Raw genomic sequence first — 10,223 nt, forward strand, 5'->3', positions numbered from 1 at the left:
TACTGTATGCGTACAGGTACGTCTTGCCGGGTTAATACTGACCGATTCAGCTGGGTCCCATCTCGCGCGACTTGGGGAAGTCCGGGTCAATGAGCAGAATGAGCATTGTCCAATAGTAATACACATGCAAGTTGCTTCTCTATACATTAAAATAGCAAAATGAGTGTCGCCCTAGCATCGGAGTACCAGCTCGTTCAGAATGCACAGCTGCCGCAGCGCTGGTCGCAGTGAGTAGAACAGCAGCGCACCAAACGGTGTTCTCACGCGACATTCAACTGAGGAACGCTGGCCTTCTATGCGCAGGTCTGCTCGCAAGTCACTCGCGATTTTGGAGGCGACAGCTCGCAAGGAAGCGACAGCTCAAATGGAAGCGGCCGGGGGGTCATTCTGCGGGTGAGTGAAGTATACAGCGCTGGCCGCTGTGGTATTAGCGTGGGGGAAATCGGGGATTGCGGAAGTGTTGACCCCCGCGACCTCGCGCTGCTTTTCGCTGCAGTCAATTCCCCGTGGACCCTGCCTTCAAGGTCCTGTCGCTGGAGTATTCTGCCCCGAACCCCGACATCGCCCGGGCTATCCGGCGCGTTGACTCGGTGCCGAACCCCCCGCTGCCCAGCCATGTCGTCGCCATCCAAAGCACTGCTGTCGACGCGGACCTGTCGCTTGCTATGGGCGTCTCGCTCACGCCGGGCCGGCACACGTCGTATTTGGTAGACGCCAGGGCCCTGCAGCAAAGCAACAGCGCCGCGGTGGCCGCCCGCAAGGCTGACGGTGACAAGTGGGGCCCAGCATGCGACGAGATGTTCCGGGGCTGTCGATGTGTGACGGGGCAGGAGGTGGTTTTCTACACAGCTGTAAAGGAGCCGGCGGGGGAGGTGGAGGGGGGAGAGGGCTCCTTATTCAAGCCATCCTTTGATGGCCCCGCCTTTCGCCCCTCATGGGGCGAGCTGAGCGGCAAGGCAACTGGCGTGGTGGCATGTGTCCTACAGGCGAGTATATGGTGGCCTCCTGGGCGAGTAATAGGCTTGCAGACATGTGGGTTCCTAAAGTAGCTGCCCCGCAGTTCCTAATGTCTGACCATCTATCCATGCCGACACGTAGGTGCCAATTGGCAAGGAGACAGACATAATCTGCGCCGAGTACGACAACCTGGTCAGCAAGGGGCAGTTCGCGACTGTGGACCGTTTCGGTGGGGACCACACGGTAAGTGGGCCGAGCCCGCGTGTCAGGCACTGGGCCGCATAAGCCGCACAGGACTGCGCATTTGCACAGCAATATGACATGCCGACTGCACATCCTGGCAGGTGAACATGACCGGCAACGCGCTGATACAGAATGACGGCAAGGCCATCTCGAAAGGGTGCGTGGGCAAGGCACAGGGGAAACCAAAGCACCGTGGCCAAACAACCGAGTCTTGCGCTGTGAGCTCGCGAGTTTGTGCTGGGCACTGGGCAGCCCGGCTTACCATCGTCCCAACTTAAGCCTATTGGGAAGGACGGTGGTGCCACAGTCAAGCAGCCTTTCCTCTCGCATGGCTACACTCCCACCCTACCACGCAGCCAGCTCCTGACCGATCCCACCCCTTCCCGTGGTGGGTCACAGGTACGCCGTGGCGCACCGCGCCCGTGTCACCAGCAACGTCTACGGCAAGGCTAATGATGTCAGCCTGCAGCGCCTGGCGGAGACTGTATGGAGCGTCGTTGAGAAGCGCCTGAGTTTCATGCCGGCGTACCGGTGAGTGGTGTTGTTGCTGTGCTGCTAGCTCGCAATGCGTAAAATGACGTGCGACACACCTAGTGCTGTGATCACCCTTGCTGAGTTGGCTCCTGTTGCTTCTGCCGCAGGGACCTGGTGATCACCGAGCAAGGCAAGCCCTTCATGCTTGGCGCGACTGCCACAAACATCATCTCTCTCACCGAGAATCAGGGCGTGATGCTGCACCTCGACACTGACGATGGTGGGTTGGCACCATTCATCTTCGCTGGGCGCACGGGGCCTGTATGTTTGCCCGCAACGCACTACTAGCTCTACACTGCTGTAAGCAGCGGGAGTGGAGTGGATCCCATCTCGCAGGTTGTACGGCGGCATCCAGAAGTTTCTTAACGAACCATGTGCTGCTATGCACAGGTGTCTGGACTATCATCCTGTGGTTTCATAGGCACAGCGGCATCATCGCTGGGGGCGAGTTCGTGCTGCCATCGCTGGGCATCTCCTTTCAACCACTGGACTTCACCATCGTCGTGTTCGCTGCCAACACCATCGTGCACGGCACCAGGCCCCTTCAGACAACCGGCAAGATCATCCGGTGGGGCTCCAGCCACTTCCTGCGGTTCAAGGATGTGAACGCGCTGGCACAGCTGGGCGCTGCGTATGGAGTGGACGAGCTGGACGCCAAGCAGCGGGACCAGCTCGAGGAGGTAGACGCTGCCAACAGCAAGGATGGTGTCGGGGCTGCCAGGCGGGTCGCGTCTTGTATGGCAGCAGAGCGTAAGGCCGCCATCGAGGCACAGAAGGCGGCATGCGTGCGTGGAGTTGTGATGAACCCTTGTACTGGACGCATGCCATCGCTTTTGTTTTGGCAAGTCTGGCGGAAGCCTCCGGCTCTGGCTGTTCGGGCCAACGCCGTTGCTGGCAAGAAGCGTGCGGCAGCCGATGTCGATTTTTGTGGCGCATAATACGGGGTGTACATGGGTTAGCACTGTTGCATTACCCGTAAGAAGTATGCAAGGCCCTAGACTGTGAGTTTGGCCAGGTGTGGGTTTAGACATGTCGCCGGTGCAGGCTTGACTGGAGCCCCACCCTGCCCAGCCCCGAGCCCGGTGCTAGGTGGTTCTGGGAGCGGATGGCCGGCCCACCGCGCTTACTTGCCTGAACTTACGTGCATGCTTGATCTGCATTTACAAGGCCCTAGACTGCGAGTTTGGCCAGGTCGTGTGGGTTTAGACATGTCGCCGGGGCAGGCTTGACTGGAGCCCCACCCTGCCCAGCCCCGAGCCCGGTGCTAGGTCGTTCTGGGAGCGGATGGCCGGCCCACCGCGCTTACTTGCCTGAACTTACGTGCATGCTTGATCTGCATTTACAAGGCCCTAGACTGCGAGTTTGGCCGGGTCGTGTGGGTTTAGACATGTCGCCGGGGCAGGCTTGACTGGAGCCCCACCCTGCCCAGCCCCGAGCCCGGCGCTAGGTGGTTCTGGGAGTGGATGGCCGGCCCACCGCGCTTACTTGCCTGAACTTACGTGCATGCTTGATCTGCATTTACAAGGCCCTAGACTGCGAGTTTGGCCAGGTGTGGGTTTAGACATGTCGCCGGCGCAGGCTTGACTGGAGCCCCACCCTGCCCAGCCCCGAGCCCGGTGCTAGGTCGTTCTGGGAGCGGATGGCCGGCCCACCGCGTTTACTTGCCTGAACTTACGTGCATGCTTGATTTGCATTTACAAGGCCCTAGACTGCGAGTTTGGCCAGGTCGTGTGGGTTTAGACAAGTCGCCGGGGCAGGATTGACTGGAGCCCCACCCTGCCCAGCCCCGAGCCCGGCGCTAGGTGGTTCTGGGAGCGGATGGCCGGCCCACCGCGTTTACTTGCCTGAACTTACGTGCATGCTTGATCTGCATTTACAAGGCCCTAGACTGCGAGTTTGGCCAGGTGTGGGTTTAGACATGTCGCCGGGGCAGGCTTGACTGGAGCCCCACCCTGCCCCGCCCCGAGCTCGGCGCTAGGTGGTTCTGGGAGGGGATGGCCGGCCCACCGCGTTTACTTGCCTGAACTTACGTGCATGCTTGATTTGCATTTACAAGGCCCTAGACTGCGAGTTTGGCCAGGTGTGGGTTTAGACATGTCGCCGGCGCAGGATTGACTGTCATGGCCGGTCCCCCCTGTTCGGCTCTGCACTCCCACCAATTCCGACCGATTCCCACCGTTCCCCAGCAGTCCCCACGACCCCCGGATGCAACGCCCCTCAAATAGCCGTAAAATTCAGTAAACGTATGTTACATCCGTGAAATCTGGAACCAACAGTCCGTGTCGTTTGGAGCTGCGGCACCCTTGCGCAACGTTAGACACCTGCGCAATCATGCCCACCCAGGCCCACCCCGCCTCTGTAAACTCAGTAACTTCAGAATCCCCGAACTCAAAGCAACCCCCCCATACACGTTCTATATCAGGCACCACCCTGCCCATGGCAGGTAACCCGAGCTGGACCTTGGCAACACCCCCAAGCAAGGGGCAGGCCCACCGTGTACGTAGACACTGCACACATAAAGTATCAAATCCTACTTGTCATTAAATCGCCAGCAATGTCCCAATGCAACCACATCCACACTGCAGAGCTTCTGCTCCCACTTACTTCTGCACACCTTCAGGTCCAACCATACTGTCTCTCTATGTAGTGTCCATGCACATAAACGGATTGGCCTGACCATGGGCCACAACAAATAGGCCACATACCCCCGTCTCTACTATTTACTTCATCACCTGCACCAGGGCCAGGCCAGACAGCTTCACCAGCAGCCCCTGCGGCACCTCGGAGCCCACGTGCTTCGAGATCTGACCAAAGCACTTCCAGCACAGGAAGCGCACGTCCAGATCTGGGCACAGCAACGACTCCTTGCACCAGTAGCCCGCCGGAGTGGAGACCAGCTGGCTGTTGCCAACCATGAAGAACATGGCGCCAATCTCGCTTGGCTTCTTGTCCCCACTGCACAGGTCACAGTCCAGCACCTCAGTGCCGTCGCACCTGTGCATTGGGTACAAAGCGAAATCAAGTCAGCTTACAGTAAGCGCATCAGCACAGCAACAGAACAGCAACAGCACAGCAACAGCACTGCATGTACTCCCCGAGCTCTAGTACACATGCTACACACTCACACGTGCTTCGGCAGCGGCAGGGTGGTGCCCAGGGGCAGCGCCCGCAGCACGCTGGGCACCTGGCAGAGCCGCAGCACAGTGTTGCACTCCGCTAACAGTGTTGCTGGGCTTCAGGCGCATGGCAGCAGCGCTGGCTGATGCATACTCGCCCAAGTTGTTGTACGAGTAAATGAGCTTGTGCTTCTCAGTGTCCGCAGCCAGGGCGCCGATCGTGTTGTAGGCCTCGGGCGGAATCCGGAAGCCCTGCTCCAGGATGATTATGCCGTGGTCCTGCAACCATAGTGAGACCGGGCAGAGGGATAGTCAGAAAACAAGAAATAAACGAGGGGCACGAGGCACGCAGCACGAGGCACGAGGCAACACGAGGCACTTCAAGGTAAGGGACCTAGGGGAGCCGAGCGAGGAGTCAACCATCCCCTCTAGTAAGAAACGTGCCTTGTGGAAGGTGCTGTTGTCAAGCAGGGCGGTCTTGATCTGGGCGAAGTCTCCACGAGGGCGGTAGACAACCACGGGCTGTTTCGTGCTCTTGTTGATGAACAGGTACTTGTCACCTGAAGGGGGACAACAAATGGCCTGTCTGTCATACGGTCTCCTGCCGGTGACCCGTACATCAACCTACCAATACAAACAGATTTCAGCCACCAACCCTGAAGAAAAGATGGAAATGGCACTCACCGCCAACCTTCTGGCCGGCCAGCTCGGAAACCTGGACGTTGTGCGCCAGCCGCAAGTCCTCATCGGTCACCACCTTCTCAAAGCTCCACAGCTTGCACTTGTTCTCGTTGGAGGCCATCAGCACGTCCTCAGCGGAAGGCCAGTTGCTGTAGGACGAGCACCACGCATGGTAAGCAGGACAAAGCAATAAGATCAGCAACAAATTGAGGATTGCAAAAGTGAGACAGCAAGATAAAGGGACAACCACAAACATATGCCCACCATTCCTCACCTGTTGCTGTTCCAGGCCGCACGGATGTTGTTGAACTGCTCGTTGCCGGCAAGGCAGCGGTCCACCAACATGGCGTTGTTGTCCAATGTAATGCGCATGATGGTCAAACCCGAGCCCTCCTGACCCTTAGCCAGCGCCTCCTTGGACTTGGCCAGGCGGGTGTGGTAGGGCGACGCAGTGGGCGCGCTGGCCTTGGGCGTGGGTGCGACGATGTACGGCACACGCGGCGGCTCCTGAGGGGGGCTTGGCGGGTCGGGCGGTCCACCGGCCGTGCCAGGGCTGTAGAAGTAAGGCTCAGTCACCTGTGCGCGACATGAGTAAAACAGGCAGAGTCAGCATAGATGCAATGATCAGTGTTCTTGGCAATTCCCAGCTTCTCCGGCACACTCCCGCGCACATGCCGTGACAGCCTGCCAGTAGTTCCCACCTCCGAGGTGTTGGTGGCATGGACGTGAGGCTTGGACGACAAGTAGCCAGCACCGCCGGGGTAGCCAGGGTCATCTGGAGACAAGCACTTGATGATGGAGGGCGTGCCACTGCTGGCAGTAACGGAGCCAGTAGGGCCAGTGAAGCACCACCCATCATTTGCATTCTCATCCAGGTTGAGGCCGTCCATCAGGGTGGTTGCACCCTGCAGGCAGGGCAGGGAAGATCAATAAATTGCGGGGGTTTGCAGCAGGGGTTGGAGGGGCAATTTGGTCTCTTCACAGCACAAGGTGGCCCCACCATGCTTCAGATTGTCCTGCAAGAAGTCATCACCAACTGGAAGAACTGGGCTTGTATCCGCGCCCTTGTCGCCCAAAAACCCTACCCAACCCTACCGTAGAGCCGGTCTCGAATACGTAATCCGCAGAGGGCGATTCGATTGGCCTCCTCAGCATCTGTGGGGATGCAAGGCAGAGCGTAAGTAATGAAGCTTTGGCAGGAAAACATTGGCGCGGAATTGCGATCGTTCACACAGACGAACTCCAACGCGAGCATAGCTGCAGGTACCAACCTTCACAAACTGCAAGGACACAAGCGCTGACGTAGGTCAGCGCGTCAACCAAGATGGACGTCGTTCGCCAAGACGCACAAGGGTTTTGCGCGCCTTTCCCGCGCTTGCCTCCCTAAAGGGCCCAGGTCGCTCCGGTACGGCACCATGCATCGCTCCAGGGTACAACGCTCGCCAACACACCCAAATTACAACACCAAAGCGAAACGGAAATGCGACAGAGCGCATATCGTCTGAGACAAGGCTGGTGCCAGGCTAGTGCAAGGCTGGTACCAGGGTGCACGCATGGCCCGTGCCCACACGTTGTTACTTCGCTTTGTTTGTAGACTAACTTTCAACAACCAAAACACTATTATGGCGCCTCAGGACTATAAACCAGACTGCCTGCCTCACTTAGAATTCCAGTTCGATCCTGAGAGGCCCCTCCGAACGCAATTACTTGTGGCCACTACTGTTGGACGGAGGGAGTGGTCGTATACGGTGCTTGACAGGCATCTTTCCTCACAACACGGCAAAGCTGCGGGATGGTGGTGTGGAACCGAAGCCCCGCAAAGCCCGGACACAGTACCGATTGATAAACCTGTCACCATGTACGAGGCAAACAAGCTGGCCACAGCCAAGCCGGGCGCAAAGCCGGGACACAGCGGCTACTGGAAGCGGTCTTCCAAGGCGTACATGCAATTGGGCGGCTGGGCCGCCATCCATTCCACCCCTCAGCTCTCGGCCTACGCGGATTCCTTTTATCAGCCTTCCATGACCACGCTGGTCGCTGCGCTCGACGCTCTGGAGCTGCAGGGACCAGCTGGACCAGCCACAGGGTCGGCAGTACCATCAGCAGCAGCATCGTCAGCGGCAGCTGCTGCCGCCCCCACCCCGCTGGCCGCACACCTGCCCGGGCCCTCCAGCTCGGCACTCACTGTCCCTTGGGTGGACCTGTCATATGCGGCCGTACGGCAGCAGCGGGAGCGCATGGACCTCCAGTCTGTTCGTCGCCGGGCCGGTGGGGGCTTTGGGGATGTGTACGTCATGTCGCTTGAGGACATGTCCGCTGGGCAGGGAGAGGTGGTGGTGAAGCTATACCGGCGTGTCATAGAGAAGTCAGGGGACGTTGCGGCTGATCGCAGCGCGTTGGGCAATGCCATCCGTTGGGGATTGCAGTGCGCGCGCCCTGACGTCCTGCCGCTGAGGGGCCTGGTGCGTGATGTGTCAGGCGAGGCGGTGGGCGTGATTTATGAGCACTTTCCATCCACACTTGAGCGCTGGATCACAGCAAAAGATGAAAAGGAGCGGCCATCAAAATCGCTTAGCCAGCTGTGCGGCGTGCTGCGTGATGCGGCTGTCGCCACCGAGTACCTGCACTCGCTAGGCTACATTCACCGCGACATTAAACCGGCCAATATCCTGGTAAGTTGGCGCTCCTGTTAACGAAGTGCGCATTCTGGGTTGTAGCTTTGTGGTGATCAAATGTGCTTGTGATCTCATTGCAGGTCACAACGGAAGGCCGCGGCGTGCTGGGCGACCCGGACCTCATCACGGCAAGGAAGCAGGAGCGGGGGCAGGCAAGTGGAAGGTTAGGGGTTGCAAGGATATCGGCTGGGGGCGGGGGGGGGGGATCTGCTAGTGCTGTCCTGTTGACCGACAACCTCACCTCAACAGCCAGCAATCGATTATGGAGCAAGCGTCAACCCCCTGCTATTTCCCTTCATTCAAGCAGGCGGGCACACAGGGCTTCCGTCCCCCGGAGGGAGAAGGTGGCGTGACGGGTCCTGATGCGCGGCACAGCTACGGATTCGACGTGTACAGCATGGGGATGGTGTTGTACGTCTTGATGGTTGGTAAACTCCCTGCGGAAGATGCCAATCTGCGGAATGGGATAACAATGAGCATGGATGCTCGGAAGCGTTTCTGGGGCACCCTGGACCAGGCTCCAACTGGAGCGGCGGCATGCACGGATGCAATGGCCAGGCTAGTACAGGTGTGTTGCACAAAATCACCGGGTGAACGACTAAAGAATGAAAACGCAAGTGAAAAGACGGTAATGGCGCGGTTTGTGTTCGAGCTAGACAATGCACTGGCTATGCTGCACAAGTGAGTTGGTGCTGTGGCTTTAGCGAGGGCTGCGGAATCCAATAGAGGAGTTGCTACTCCAGTGTGGGAACGGGCTTACAAGGCGCTGATGCACGCAAGGTACTTCGAATCTTCAAAGGAGTTGCTAGTCACTTGTCAAGGACGTCCGTAATAGTCACGTACAGCAGCCACCACCAGCCAGCCATGGGCGCGACTGTCCACAGCGTTTACTGTCGGTTACGGTAACATGCATGTGAATTCACCCTAGAGAGTCAACCAGCCCCAGCCAAGCCACGGCTTACCTCCCTGCTGCAGCGCTTGCTCCGTGAAGACCTGGCTGCGCGGCTTTTCGCCGCTGTTGGGGTTGCGCCTACGCACACGCGGTGCGAAGGCGGGGAAGGCAGCTGTGATGGCTGTCCTGACGACCTCGCGGAAGGCGTGCGCTCCTGACGCGCCCTTGTACTTGACGCCACTCTCCTTCCATTTGACCGAAACCAAGCACGCGCCGAGCGGCTTGGGGGCCACGTCGACGTCGGCAAGGTGAAGGAAGTCCGTGTACTTGACGCTAGTCGTGAGCCCAAACACAGGCCCTTCCCAAACTGTAACTCTACCCTCCTTGATAAGGTCAAATATAGGTGCAGTCGGGTCCTCTGCGATAGTCTGCAAAATGCCAGACATCCTTGCAAGCCATGGCCTTAATACATTCTCTAATGAAAGATTAAGTATGCAACGTGGCTCATTAACTAATACATATGCTTTCGCGACTAAAGACGCCAAGTCAGGGGCTCACATGCCATCCGGCGTCCACAAAGGGCCTTTTGAAAACATAGTTGCAATTCAGTATAGCTGTATGAAATCTGAATACAAACTACTTACGGGCGCTGCGGTAGGCGCGACTTGAGGACCAGTCGCGAGCGCAGCCAAGAATGTGGATCCCGGTTCGCTCATGAATATTGGACGCGCCCACCCCATCATATACATATTTAGAATTACTTCTCAAGTGTATTAATAAGCCACAACCGCCTCCTCTGCGTTTCGTTGACCTCGCGTTTCCTCACAACTCCCCCCACAAAGTGGGACCCTGATTCCATCGTCCAAGGCACAGCCGACTCCCTGCTACTCCTTCCCCTTCCACACCCCAGCCCCAGTCTGCATTCCCATGCTTTCAACTTTGCTGCTGGGGGGAACAGGGCTTGGTCACAACAGGCCAGAAGTATCCAGGCGGGTTCCAACGGATATCAAATTGTCAAAAACGTCACGCCCCTGGGCGCAGCAGACCAGTACAAAAATGTATGTCAAGTCACCAAACATTGGGGGGTTCCCTGAAAGATGTAGCTGGAGATTGGAGCAGAGCGCC

General features: G+C 58.2%; 4 protein-coding genes across 6 annotated transcripts; 2 read left to right on the forward strand and 2 right to left on the reverse strand.

Moving 5' to 3' along the window:
- Positions 1-115: 115 nt before the first annotated feature.
- Positions 116-3,905, forward strand: CHLRE_12g553400v5 (uncharacterized protein). 3 transcript variants are annotated; one of them, XM_043069040.1, is made up of 8 exons: positions 131-227; positions 304-393; positions 497-986; positions 1,099-1,200; positions 1,302-1,357; positions 1,600-1,731; positions 1,842-1,954; positions 2,125-3,905. In XM_043069040.1, exons 1-8 carry the CDS (start codon positions 160-162, stop codon positions 2,670-2,672), a joined length of 1,599 nt encoding a protein of 532 aa, XP_042918952.1. In that variant the 5' UTR covers positions 131-159; the 3' UTR covers positions 2,673-3,905. The 3 variants fall into 2 exon arrangements, with proteins under 3 accessions (XP_042918951.1, XP_042918952.1, XP_042918953.1); XM_043069039.1 differs by having other exon boundaries at positions 116-393.
- Positions 3,906-3,969: 64 nt separating this feature from the next.
- On the reverse strand, positions 3,970-6,868 carry CHLRE_12g553350v5 (uncharacterized protein). The gene is made up of 8 exons (XM_001693972.2): positions 6,803-6,868; positions 6,627-6,686; positions 6,233-6,436; positions 5,806-6,107; positions 5,535-5,680; positions 5,295-5,410; positions 4,860-5,129; positions 3,970-4,728 (listed from the first exon to the last, which is right to left on the reverse strand). Exons 3-8 carry the CDS (start codon positions 6,419-6,421, stop codon positions 4,714-4,716), a joined length of 1,038 nt encoding a protein of 345 aa, XP_001694024.2. The 5' UTR covers positions 6,422-6,436; positions 6,627-6,686; positions 6,803-6,868; the 3' UTR covers positions 3,970-4,713.
- A 139-nt stretch (positions 6,869-7,007) lies between these two features.
- CHLRE_12g553300v5 (uncharacterized protein) lies at positions 7,008-8,937 on the forward strand. Its single transcript, XM_043069037.1, has 2 exons — positions 7,008-8,358; positions 8,514-8,937. Exon 1 carries the CDS (start codon positions 7,388-7,390, stop codon positions 8,222-8,224), a length of 837 nt encoding a protein of 278 aa, XP_042918954.1. The 5' UTR covers positions 7,008-7,387; the 3' UTR covers positions 8,225-8,358; positions 8,514-8,937.
- Positions 8,938-8,950: 13 nt separating this feature from the next.
- Positions 8,951-9,845, reverse strand: CHLRE_12g553302v5 (uncharacterized protein). The gene has a single exon (XM_043069038.1). It carries the CDS (start codon positions 9,542-9,544, stop codon positions 9,131-9,133), a length of 414 nt encoding a protein of 137 aa, XP_042918955.1. The 5' UTR covers positions 9,545-9,845; the 3' UTR covers positions 8,951-9,130.
- Between the last annotated feature and the right edge of the window lie 378 nt (positions 9,846-10,223).

The sequence above is a fragment of the Chlamydomonas reinhardtii genome, chromosome 12 (assembly GCF_000002595.2).
Source record: "Chlamydomonas reinhardtii strain CC-503 cw92 mt+ chromosome 12, whole genome shotgun sequence".
In the NCBI taxonomy this organism is placed as follows: Eukaryota; Viridiplantae; Chlorophyta; class Chlorophyceae; order Chlamydomonadales; family Chlamydomonadaceae; genus Chlamydomonas; species Chlamydomonas reinhardtii.

Coding starts and splice junctions, on each gene's coding strand:
- CHLRE_12g553302v5 (XM_043069038.1), bottom strand. CDS start 9,544: ATGTCTGGCATTTTGCAGACTATCGCAGAGGACCCGACTGCACCTATA.
- CHLRE_12g553400v5 (XM_043069040.1), top strand. CDS start 160: ATGAGTGTCGCCCTAGCATCGGAGTACCAGCTCGTTCAGAATGCACAG. Junction 228..303: donor CTGCCGCAGCGCTGGTCGCA/GTGAGTAGAACA, acceptor TTCTATGCGCAG/GTCTGCTCGCAAGTCACTCG. Junction 1,955..2,124: donor GCACCTCGACACTGACGATG/GTGGGTTGGCAC, acceptor TGCTATGCACAG/GTGTCTGGACTATCATCCTG.
- CHLRE_12g553350v5 (XM_001693972.2), bottom strand. CDS start 6,421: ATGGACGGCCTCAACCTGGATGAGAATGCAAATGATGGGTGGTGCTTC. Junction 5,681..5,805: donor GCGGCCTGGAACAGCAACAG/GTGAGGAATGGT, acceptor CTCGTCCTACAG/CAACTGGCCTTCCGCTGAGG. Junction 5,130..5,294: donor ACAACAGCACCTTCCACAAG/GCACGTTTCTTA, acceptor CTATGGTTGCAG/GACCACGGCATAATCATCCT.
- CHLRE_12g553300v5 (XM_043069037.1), top strand. CDS start 7,388: ATGTACGAGGCAAACAAGCTGGCCACAGCCAAGCCGGGCGCAAAGCCG.